This window comes from Aptenodytes patagonicus, chromosome 1 (genome assembly GCF_965638725.1).
Source record: "Aptenodytes patagonicus chromosome 1, bAptPat1.pri.cur, whole genome shotgun sequence".
In the NCBI taxonomy this organism is placed as follows: domain Eukaryota; kingdom Metazoa; phylum Chordata; class Aves; order Sphenisciformes; family Spheniscidae; genus Aptenodytes; species Aptenodytes patagonicus.
Genome location: NC_134949.1, coordinates 82,316,416 through 82,329,164, shown reverse-complemented (window position 1 = coordinate 82,329,164; position 12,749 = coordinate 82,316,416). Strand labels below are relative to the sequence as shown.

Genomic DNA, 12,749 nt, shown 5'->3' with positions numbered 1-12,749 from the left:
GAATCTAGTGAAAAAGAAAAATCCACTAAATTCCCAGGTGGACCTGATTATCTAATGTGCTGGGAAGAAACGAAACCATGAACTAGCCCATACAACAATCACTTGTTAAAGTCCTCAATAGACATATGATAAAATTTTCAGAACATAAAACCTCATGGTTATAGACATGAGAGAACCTCTAGCTAGTGGAGGAAAAGAATAGATGTCCCAGAAGCACAGATTGTGCTGTATTTTAAAAGCAAAAGTAAAACAATTAGGGTGTAATTGACATTATGAAAGCTACCCCATGTCTACTTTAAGAAAACAAACCAGTACACAGTCTCACTTATTCTGCTGTTATTTGAGCAGTTCAGCTCAAGTACCTGTGTTCAAATGACTGAATGCAGCGGAACGCAGCTACTGTTTCTGTTTTTACTAATGGTCTAGCTGAATAGTCTGTGAAGTACATCTAATTAAAAGTGGGGCTGCTTGTGGGAAGTTCAGCAGCATCAGGGGCTCCTGTAAAAGTTTGTGCTAGTTCAGCTAAATTTATGAGAAATATCTCAAATTTTTCTAGCATAGTGAAGTTCCAAAGAGGTTTGCAGCACCATGTGAATTAGAATGACACCAGTGAAAGAAATGGAAAGCATATAGTTTATTAATAAGGAGGTCTTAAATTAATATGTAATCATTGAAGGATGGTGATTCATGTGTGCTCTGCACAATGTCTTTGGTGTTTCATAAAATAATTCCTAGGCCTGTAACTACAAAAGGCCAGAAATGTCCAAGTTCAGACCTGAATGGGAGGGAAGAAGAACGACTTATCAAACTAAGGGGAGCAAGGTACAGTGGAAAACAAAAAGGGATTTTCAGCAATCAGTTTGGGAACTAGCTATGGTTTTTAGCATCCAGTTCTGCCCATGTATATTCATGCATGGGTATTCCTGCATGTAATAAAACTTCCATGTGAAGCCAGTGTACTTTTTCTACCTTTCCTTCTTTTTATGTTTTTAGTTCTAGTTATCCAGAGCTTGCTTTATGAGTTGCATTGAATGTTTAGATATGGATTACAAAATATTTTTAAATGCTAGAAGCTACAGCCTTGATTTGAGTAAAGAGTAAAAAATCAAGGTCAAAAAAGTCAGGATGTGTTTATACAAGCATATTTTGTTAATATTTTGAACTTAAGGAATTTAAAAGGAGTTCAGTTATGAAGACCAACAGATAAGTTTAAAATGTGCATTACTTTACCTTGTTGAGATAGATGACTTGGAATCTGCATTTCAAAGTGTATGTATATGCTTTGCAAAGTGTTCAATGGGTTTTGTTGTTGTTTCCCAAAACTTGACTTGTTTTGTGTAATAGCAAGATAAAATCAGCTTTGTCTTTCTCTAGCTGTGTGAGGCACATGAAGAACACTGTTTAAATTGTTGTTTAAGCTTTTCAGACGTCTAGGCCTCCTCAGCATTAGTGAGTCACGGTGCAGGTGCAGTTCACAGCTGGGAACAGTGACAAAGGACAAAGTGAATCAGTTTCTTTTTCTTTTCAAATCTTCTGTAACATAGAAACACAGATGTGGAGTTACTAGGGAGTGAATTTGATTTCACTTTTGCCTTTCAAAACTGAACCATAGGAAAAAAAATCTTGGTAGCAAGTATTTGAAAGTCTTATGTGTCTGACAAAAACCACAGAGTGTATTATGGGTAACATTTTGCTTTGAGTAGAAAGTGCAAGCTTGCTGAACTTGATACAAATGACCTGAAAGGTTTAAATATGAAGAAAAGGGAAAATAAAGAATGAATGAGAGTTGGAGTTAAATGCTAAGTACATTCACCCGCTCCAGTTAAATGCAAGGTTGTTTCACCTAGATTTGGCAGGCACACAGATTAAACTGCAAAGACATATCGAAGGCTTGTGTTATTTTATATGAAGCCACTTTCAGAAGTTAGAGCATGTTAGAACACATGCAAAAGCATTTCCAACAGCACTGTCAGTCTGCTAAAATTGTAACCCATGTCACAGCAGTTTTTCTGTCCTTTCTGGGTATTTTTTCTTGAGGAAAGAAGAAGGGCATGTAGGAGGCTTCTCTTCTGTTGGCTATTCCATGCTCGTCTCTTGCTGTTGGTAATGCTTATTGTTTTTGCTGCAAAATGGACTGTTCTATACCATTGATCTTGAGTTAAATAATCGCTCCAGTACATTGGTGTTAACTGGCAGATCAATTAACTTGGGATCAACTGCTCAGAACTTCCAGTAGTAAATTTCCATGCCAGAGGTAGCAGTTTGAACCCCTTTATATTTAATATGTTTTTTGAGGTGTGCAGTTCTGACTCCTCAAACTTCAGGACACCTGCCTATCTTAAAGCATGTGAGAAGCTCTGTTGACTTCTACTAAATTAGAGTTCCTCCTTTTTTGAAGTGTACGTACATGTTTTCAGAGCCTGTGTTAGAGCATGTGCATACCAGCTGGAATGTGCCACAGTAAATCTGTGTTACGAAGGAGGTGTCATTTTCCAAAGCCTAGTTATTAAACATTCTCTGAGCAGATAACTAATAACTTTTGGATATATAAGCAGAAAAAGATTCTGGTTGTGATTAAGAAAGCCAGAGAATTACATTATTTATAATCCTTTCCACATACTTCAATGCACTAATTAGATTACCAAGAAGGAACCCTCTTAAGGTAGCCAAAAAGAAATTTTCTGAGACACATTCAGGCACCTGCAGGAATCTGCCAGCCAAATGCCTGCTGTAGAAATGGAAAATCATCTTTTCTGTGGTTACAGCTTTCATGCTGTCTTCCATAGTAACGCTAAGGCAGCTCAACATTACTGCAGTTTGTTTTTAAGTCCTGAGTGCTGGAGAACTCAAAAAAAAAAAAAAAAAAAAAAAAAAACCAACAAACCACACACACAAAAAAACAAGAAGCCTTTCATAAGAAAAAAGAGAGGAAAAGGAAGGAAAAATCCCAGACTTTAAGGGTTCATCTGGGTGCACTGAGGAGCTGAAGTGCCATTGAAGAAACACTGCTTTAACTTCCTCCACTCCCCACTAACACATACTGCATTTCAAAGTTGAATTTTGGGGAGTCTTGTTTAATTTTGGGGGCTGGCAAACTCATCTGTTTGTACTGCTGGTAGTACACAGCACCTGAGTCACTTCACAGGCAAGCCATATTAAATCTGGACAAACACCTGGCAAGACAGAGCTCCAGCTAAGAGCAGTTTGCAGTTCAAAATAACAATATTCATTAGAGGATATAGATACTACAAAGTTGACTTCATCAACTGAGAAATTAATGATGAATAAACACAAGCCTAATTTTTTTTGAACTTGGAAAAACTCAGTTTGATAGTAGTTCATAATTTTTCCCTGCAAATCTTCCTTCTAGCTCTCCGTAGAACTGCTCTGAGAAGAGGATGAAATATTTTCTTCCCATGCCTTTATTGCTGATAGTTTCTTCTGAGAAGCCTATTTTTGCATAATATCTAAGTATTTGTCAGCAACTTTTCCCATAAAAGGCACTATTTCCACATCTTCTTTGGTAGTCAGTATAAATTTACATATTCTTTTAAGTCTGTTTTGGCTGTATTTCTGCTACCATTCAAGGCAAAGTGAAGGGAGTGGGACTGGGTTTAGGGCTGGTGCTCCCAAATAGAAGTACATTTTTTCTATTTAAAGCTCTCCCCAGCAGTTGGTATTGGCAACAGAATTCTTCATTTCTTCACCAGAAGCTTTCCACTTCTCAGGGGTGCAAGTCATCTTTCTCATACCATTTTATGGCAGTTTCAGGGCTTTCAATATGCTAAAAAGCCTTAATGGCTCTGACCAGCCACACCTGGGGCCACTCCAACACTCACGGCCCAGGGCCTCTAGGCTCAGCCTTGGGTACTTATTTCCTGCCTGAGGTGTGCTGGAGGAGAGCTGGTCTCCAACTCAGCCATGGTCTGGTGATCCGGAGCTCAACCTATGGGCTACCTTCCATGCTCGACCTCAGACTTACCTCATCACCTTGATACTGCTGTACGATTTAGACTCTTTGTTGGACATGGCCACTGTCTGTGAGTCTATCCTGCTGTGGGGCTGGGCCCAGGGTGGTGAGGCTCCTGTCTGGCCAGCTGTGGGATTCCCTTGGCTTGCCTTGAGATCCCTCCTTGGGATCACCTTCTGTTGGGGACCAGCTGGCCCTTGTTACATTACAAACCCTTCTGATGGACTGGCCTTCATCTGGACTCTGATTCCCCCACAGCAGCAACCATTTACTGACCACTGGGCTCCTAATGAATTCTCTTTCAGCCTGCTGGGGCTCATCAGGAACAGCCCAAAACCTCTGTCCCACTCAGGCCCTCCTTGCATCTGTGGCTTTTCAGGGGTGGCCTGACACCCCCACAGTGATTTAGTCCCTCTACAGTAAATCCCTACTGATCCTAGACCTGTGTGAGGACATGCCTTGCTGAGGGGGGAGGCTGTTGTCATGGCCTTGAGGGCACTAATTGGCCTAATGACCCTGACCAGCATCATCTGTGGCCTCTATCCACACCCAGGGGCTCTATTTAAGTTCAGCACTCTGCTGGAGGAGAGGTGGTCTCTAGCTCAATTGCAGCTGTGTCTGGTTATGGAGTTGCTTGATCCTGACTGCAGCCTGTGGGCTGATATCTTGGTTTTGCCTCATCTCTGTAGGCTCACATGTTGACCACTGGCCCTGATCCTAACCCTGACCTGTTAGTGGACTTCCTGGCTTGATGTTGAACCTGCCTCATTGCTGTGATATTGCCTTATAACCTGGACTCTTGGTTGGACCTGGCTGTTCTTTCTGCACGTGCTTTGTTTGGGTGCTGCAGGACTGGGTCCTGACTGGGGAGGCACTGCCTTGCTGGTTATGTTATCTTTCTTGACTCTGGGCTTCCCGTCCCTTAGGGAGTACTTGGCCCTTGCTGCACCCTGATAAGCAATGAGCAGATCCAGGTACAGTAATATGATGTATCCTGTGGCTTAAACACAATTTTGAGCAGCAAAGAACTGTATTTGTGGGGGGAGGAAAAGAAGCTGAGCATGGGGCTCAGCTGTATGTAGCTCTTGGTCTACTGGCATAGATACTCACTTTGGGAGATAACATGTCTTAGAATGGTTGTGTGTTCCTCCTCTTGCTATAAAGATTCAGCTGCGATGGTGTTAGTTTTGTCCCTTTTCCTTCCTGCCAGCACAGGGCATAGCTTACCCTGCTGCAGCTACTGTCTCTGCCTGACTACAGAGTTTGGCAGATGTATGTGCATTGGTTGTGTGCAAGTCAGCACTTTCAAGGCTTTCTTCTCAACCCTGTGGAACTACATTTTAAAAGCAGAAAAACTGCAAGCCTATAGTTTCAAGCCCACAGGGCCAACAATCCTTGCAGCTTTTGGAAGGTGGAAGCAGCCAGCTACAAACTGTGAGAACAGCCATCCTGGGTCCAGGCTACTGTTGCATCCAAACCAGTGGCCAGCTGTGAGTGTCTGCTGAAGAATGTAAAAGCAGGATAAATCTGCAGTGATGTTTAGCGTACTCCTGTGGTTTCCTTATGCACAAATCCAAACACTGTTGATCCATATATATCTCCTGATACTTCCCTACTTTTTTTCTTTCTCTTTTCCTGCTTTTGGGGGAAAAAGGTACTGCATTGCAGTGAATCAAGTGTTTGTTTCTGGCCTAGGTAACGGTCACAACAATTGGTTATGGAGACAAAGTTCCCCAGACATGGATTGGGAAGACAGTAGCTTCCTGTTTTTCAGTATTTGCTATATCTTTCTTTGCTCTGCCAGCGGTAAGTAGAACTTGGACCACTTTATTAAAGTGTCTGTCTGACTTGGGCTCACAATTAGGTAGTTTTAAATTGGTGCCTTTGATAGGAAATAACGGGGTTGGGTGTTGCTTCAGAATGTGCACGTACACATCCTCAAGTGTATGTTTGTGTGTTTGCACACATGCACAAATGCATGAAACTGCTGTATCTTTACTGCAGTCATTTTAGAGAGATGCGGCCTAGAAAGGAGGTAAGAATAATTTTCACTACTCGGAGAACTGAAGTTATTCTGTGAAGTAAAGAGAAAGAGAGGATTTTTTAATCAGCATGTCAGTGCCAGAGGTGAAACTTCCTTCTTTTCTGCTGTTTTGTGATTACATAAGAACAATTTGGGGTCCTGCGAGGAGAGGAACACTGCCATGAAGCAGAGGTCTAGGAAACTGCATCTGCTTTCCTACATGGTACTATAAAGCATCTTTGGGCTTTTTGGATCTTCAAATAAGTGAATGGGGGGAAAATAAAGACGACAACATCAAATCAATTAGAAAAGACAAGGTATTTCTTCAGTAACTATCAGTTTTAACAGAAATGCTGAAATTATAAAGCATATCTTTGGCTTCTTTTCTCAATTTGCCTGGAAAATTCAAACTGGGTTCTGGCTTTAGTTGTGGGTTTTTTTGTGGCAAGGAATTAAAAACATGTGCAAAGAATAGCTGTAGATCAGTCATATGACATTGGCATTTGCTTCTCCCACTGTTGTGTAGGGTTGGCTTTGGAACCTGACCACCTCTGTGAATGCCTCTGACTAATGTTACCTGTAGATCACAGCAATAAACACATGCTGTTTATTGAAGTTACATGATGCCAATATCAATGTGCTCAATTTCAGATTTATTTGTTGGAATAAATTGAATTCTGTCACTGTGGACATTTGAAAATTCAGAATTTTTCTAGGAAAGTCTTTTATAAAATGTTTATTTCATATGCTAAGTATTTGGTTTAGGCATGTGAAGCCATATTGGAGTCTAACTAGTAGTTTTGATTATATTTAGGGGATTCTGGGGTCTGGTTTTGCCCTGAAAGTACAGCAGAAGCAACGGCAGAAGCATTTCAACAGACAAATCCCAGCTGCAGCTTCTCTAATTCAGGTAAGACCCCTAACAGTAAAATGCTTAGGAGAGTATTGGAGAAGGGAGTGTGGCCTGGTAGTTAAAGTACTGAGAATCACAGTTACTAGACTTTATAAATCTATAACTTGTGTTTAACCACTTTGTCTTTTTGATCCATTTCAGTCACTAGGGAGAATTAGCTAATTGCCTGTCCCCCCTCCTCTGAGTGAGCACAGGAGGCTCGTATCACCTGATACTCACAGGCATAATGACACTAACTGGATGCAACAAGTCTATTTGGTGAAATAGTAAAAAAATCTTTGTTATCATCTTTAATTCTAACTTCCTTTTTATATTCCCTTAGGTCCTGTGCATCTGCCAAATCCTGAGGTGATGAATGTGTATATGTGTACATGTATACACACACCTCAGTTAGAAAAAAGTCCCAGCATAACATTCTATATGATAATATAAAGAATGCAATAGCATGGTGTACAAATACTAAAATGTGGCACACTGCAGAAAAAGGGAGACAGCAGTATTCTGTGATGGGGGAATTCACTTTTATGAGGATTGTTTGTTTTTTACTGTGGGCAGGATTAGACCCCAGCTCCTAGGGAGAACGCTACAAAGAACATACTTAAGATCACTGTGTGCTGAGTGTATATTTCCTGGTGCAAATTACACTCGCCACAGTTATATACAGGGAAAAGTGTATTTTATTAGGCATGGTGGTGTGTGGTATAGCATAGTGATTGCAGTCAAAACCCTTTGCAATATGTCTACATTGATTGAAGATTTTGCTGTCAGTTTGGTTTGCAGCAAAATCTGACTTACCTGTTCTGCAGGACAACGGTGACTACTTATTCACTGAGACTATTGGTTTTGGGTTTTATTATAGACTCTGTGGCGGTGCTATGCAGCAGAGAAATCCTGCAGTTCTACCGCAACGTGGAAGATCTACGTTACATCAGCGGTGCAAAATCCCAAAAAACCACCAGCGCCATCTAGCCCTAGTCTGAGAAAGCAGGTAATGGAGAGTTGGCACAGCTCTATTCTGTTTTTGCTTTTAATTTCATTGGGATAACTTGCCAAAACCCTTAGGAAGTAACCAAAAAATTTGAAGAGCTGAAAGGCATTTGTAACGGGATATCTGATTGTTTTCCTCATGCCACAGCACAATTAGTTTAGTTTTCCTTAAAATATTCCTAAGGGACAAATGTATTCTAATTTTAAATTTGCCCTGGTGGTCAGACAGGTGCCAGTTCTCTTTTTTTTTTTTTAATGCCCTTTGAAGTTTCCTCTACCTTCTCAAAGGGTAGTGTAAGCCAATGATGACACTTTCCTATTTTGCATTCATTTTGCATAGTAGTTCATACAGGAAGAAAGGAGAAAACTAGTTTAAAAATTTATGTTCACATTCAACATGTGGCTGACAGTATCTACGCTTTTCTTGCTCAAGTACTTCTCTCTACGGTACTTTTATTTGGGGCTGTGTGTAGAAATTTGGGCAAATTCCTGAAGTGTGGCTGCAGTAAAGTGGAATAGTGTTTGTCTACACAGGTGGGATTGCCTAAACATAGTTATGTAGTTTCATTGGCAAGTTTGCCTAGCCTTCAGCACCCCTTCTGGAAAGGCCCAGGTCTGTGGCAGGTCTAGCTCAGATACCCAGGGTTTCTAAAGTGATGTTAGAGGCCTGGTTTTAGGCAGTGAAACCCCACTGATGCCTGTTGCCCAGCGGAGAATTGCAGTACGATTTCCCCACAGCATGTGTAGAAAGCTGTATCAGCATGATCTGTGTGCATGTATATGTTTTGGTGATACAGCAGTGTGATCTACTCAGTGTTGAGCAGTGTAACTTTGCCATGAGACTAGCCTCTTCGTAATTAGAGGCAGAAAAACCAGGAGGAAAGGGGTAAAGCTGAAGTAAGGCTGGGTAGTATGTGTTGCTGAACAGCAAGCAATCCATGGTGGGAGAGGTGGAAAAAATAGACAGTTTTTAATGCCCTTAGTGTTTTCTCTAGTGAGAGGGATTTCCCTAATATATTATTAAACCTGAACTTCCCTGTGAAAAGCTAACCCTAATTCAAGAACATAGTAATGGTTCTTTCATCTCTTACCAATGGATAATCTTCTCTTGTCAAAGGAGACTAGTTCTTTCTTTCTCTACCTAGCCTCTTATTTTAAAGACTTAAATGTATACTGATCATCTTGTGCATGTTGTAGCATTTTGCTCTCCAGAGAATTCCTGGTTTCTTTTCCTGCTATGAGAGCCCATAATCTTTGCCTTTAGAAGCATTTTGATGCATGGTAGTGCATCCACTGTATACAGTAAATGCCCATTTCTACCATTTTTTCATGCCCAGTTTGATTAATTTCAAGTATGCTTTTGTTTAATTGCTGCAGAGCTGAACAGAAGAATGAATTCCAAAAGGCTGAATGCAGACCGTAATAAAATAAGAATTGGTTTACTTAGAGCAAGTAGCATAGTTGCATTTGTGAATATATCGAACCTGCAGCTGTTTGTGTTGGTATGTGCGAATACTAGTTCTCCCTGATGTTTATCTCTGCTAACTGCTTAGTGGTCACATCAGAGGCCAGAGTATTTTGCAGAATTGAGTGCAGTGGCCCTAGATCTCAGCTCCTTGTCAGAAGGTTACTGGAGCATCAGGCAAATTAAGCATGCCTCTTACCTCTGGTTTGAGGTGTGTGAGTAGTAGAACCAGGTGTGACTAGAGCCAAAGGGTAGATAGTCACGAGGCCTGGAAATGAATGCTATGTTGTGAGAAGTAGTATTTATATAGCTAGGTGGTGGCAGCATCCAGGAGCTAGACAGCACAGGTCATGTAGTCAGTATATGAGTGGCTGTTATGTTGGTCACTTCTAGTCACAAAGGCAGGTGGAGACCAGCCTTGCTTGGAACCAGTTAAATCCAAACCTTCATTTTTCGCTCTTATGTACCAGTTGTAGGGTGTTTATTAGGTTGCCTCTTAGGCTTCTAAAATTAGGAGAACTTCAATGTTGGAGGCAGGAGGAAGGATTTATCTTCTGATGTGCCTGATTCAGCCTTTTTGGTAAAAGGTGAAATTTTCTTTAGTTGAAAAGTCTGCACAGTGCCTAGCTCATAATTCAAAGTCTATGGTTATGTTTAATTAGAGCGTTAGAAAGATGTTACAGCCAAGCTGTTATATACTCAAGTGATTAATATTTTGGGTGCCTTGAGTTTTGGACCCAATTTGAGAAATTTTACTTGAGACCTGACTTTCAGAATGTGCTAGGCATCTTCTGAGAATCACATTCTCACTAGATTTAAGTTGATAATACAGAATCGGCCACTTTGAAAACATTAACCAAGGTTGTAACACTTTCACTGAATTTCAGTTGTGTTCTTTAAAAAAATAAATAAATTGCAACCTCAAATGAATTTACTGTATAGCGAAGCTCACATGTTTACTTTTCTGTTTTTGATATTATCTTCTGATATCATTCCATTTCTACTACCACAGGCTAGAAGATACAAAAGAAAAGGGAAACTAGGCTGTGGTAATGGTTCTGCACCTGTAATAAACCCAGGAGAGAATGCCTTGTCTATTCCACAGATCACTTATGATCACATTGATGAACAAGAAGACAAAAAAGATGTGTCTTTCTACATTGATGAACCAGGAGGTAATTTACTTTCACTTATGTTCAGGTTACCGTTTTTTAAGAGACAATGTTAAAGTGAATTGAACTGATGAAGGGAAAATTTCCGTGAAAAAATAATCAGTAAAGCAAGATGCCTCAAACCAAAGACGGTTGCATAACAAAAACAGCGGGACACAAATTAAAGGAAGTCTTTAGGTTCATGTGGTATGAACATCAAAAGAGCTTTCTTTGTTTACCAAAGTTAATTCAATTAAGATGTTGGATATATTGTTAATTCTACTTTTTTGAACTATCTCAGAGGTGGATGGAAAGCTTCCTCAGATCTACCCTGCCTTTAAACTTTACCTCACATAGACCCTGAAGAAAGGAAAATGAAACAGGAAAAATATCTCTACTTTTTTACAGTACCCTCTTAAACATTGTGCAAATAAATTGTGATAGGAACAGCTAAATATTTTTATGCCTACGTCAGTCAAGAGGTTTTGATAAGTGGGATTTTTTTCTTGCTTCACTTAAAATATTGTGTGTTGCTATAAGTGGCTGTTGTATCTCAACCTGGAAACTGGCTGAATTTCATTGGTGAGCTAAGATACTGCTTTGTTCGTAAAATCCTTTTTTTAATTGTTTGTAATGGAAATGTGGGTATGAAATAGTATTGTTTACTATAAAGTGAGGGTTTTTTGGAAAGCTAATTTTTCCATCTTTGTATTGATTTCCTTTGTCTGATGGGGTTGGGGAAACTTGTGCTAGTTCTGGATCTGCTGAATCTTTAGCTCAAGCGGGGAGAGTGTTTCCTCATAGTCTGAGGAGTTATGTTCCATGCCTAGAGGGGCATGCAAAGCCTTGCCAAGTTAACTGAGGTGTCCAGAGATGCTGGCCCTAGTCAAAGGTGTGTTATCATGTGGTGCTTTTACTTAAGTTTTCATCTGTCTTTTATAGAGAGTTGATGTTCACGTTTATCAAATTGCTACTTTTATGTGACATTGAAGTTGACACACAATTTCAGCCTGGAGAGAGTATGGCTGTAGTCTTGACATGATTTTTTTTTAATAAAAAGTACTTTACTTTAAATATTTTTGCCCCCAGAGGGAATACGTAGTGTCTTCTGTATTGAACGCAATCAAAGGGTAGGAGTTTCACTGGGTTGCTCTGACTTTACAGAGTTGCTAGATTGTATTGTCAATGCAACCTATGTCATCCATACTACAGCAGTCAGTCAGATGTGGAATAGCAGGGATCTGAGAGCTGTGGCATACTGAGGCACATCTGTAAGGGGTAGGAGCATCTGGCTCCCACAGGGATTAAGAAAGACCTTCAAGCCCCTGCTTCATGCAACTGATAGCCATGAACTGCCATTGTGGGAGGAATGATGGAGGTTTTCATTACCCCTCATGTTCTTCCTTCTGCTTTATAATCTTATATAAATCTTGCATCTGTCACTTTGAGGTCAGAATGCTTTTCAGCAATGGTGGTATTTTAATTGTTGTTTGGCATTTCCAGTGCTTTCATAGGATTCTGGGAAAGGGGATGAAGGGTGTGATTTTATAAATAAAGTTGCTGCTTTAACTATGTGTCTCTTAACAGAATACTATGTTCATTCTCAGCATGTTTATTAGAGCTGTGCAGCTTCCCTTGCTGACCATGTAATAGTAGATTTTGCCAAGTGTGTTTTGATCGTGTGGTATCAGTCGTTGATGGACAGAAGCAGCAAAGTGTTGTGTAACTTGTAACAGTATTGAAGGCAGTTAAGATGTTGAGGACTATGTTGTCTGTATTCATGACTCTGCCAGTGCACACTTACTCATTTAAGATATGTTCCTTAAATGTTCATAGTTGGTCTGAGCAAACCTCTGTGCATCAGAGGAAAGATTGAAAAGACAAGCCTGTATCTTTTTCTGCCTGACAGCTTGGTAACAGAGGAAAATGAAAGAATTTTTTCCACTCTTTCTGAAAACGTTTTCTTGTACTTTTATTATAGCTGGTCTAATTTAGTCTTGTTCTGTGAGACAGCCATGCATATTGTTCCCTTACCAATTAAGTTTTATCTATTTTTCATTTTCTTTCACATTTGCTTTAGCCAGTGTCAGGAGTAAATCACACTTCATTTGATTTTTCTGATTCATTCCTTCTGTTGCAAAGCTTCCAGGAATGTAGTTGGCTAACTCGATTGCTCAATTGACTGAACATTCTTGACACCTCTCAGAAGTTTAAACCTGATTTCTCTCAGTGAAGTTCTT

The 12,749-nt window shown here is 40.1% G+C and overlaps 1 protein-coding gene across 1 annotated transcript in view; it reads left to right on the top strand.

The window, feature by feature from the left end:
• The window catches only part of LOC143155806 (potassium voltage-gated channel subfamily KQT member 1-like), a 531,395-nt gene that overhangs the window by 69,030 nt on the left and 449,616 nt on the right, over positions 1–12,749 (top strand). Inside the window, exons 7-10 of the mRNA XM_076328783.1 lie at positions 5,666–5,776; positions 6,808–6,903; positions 7,766–7,894; positions 10,371–10,533. Of these exons, the coding sequence (XP_076184898.1) occupies positions 5,666–5,776; positions 6,808–6,903; positions 7,766–7,894; positions 10,371–10,533 (499 nt within the window). The remainder of the gene's footprint in view (positions 1–5,665; positions 5,777–6,807; positions 6,904–7,765; positions 7,895–10,370; positions 10,534–12,749) is intronic.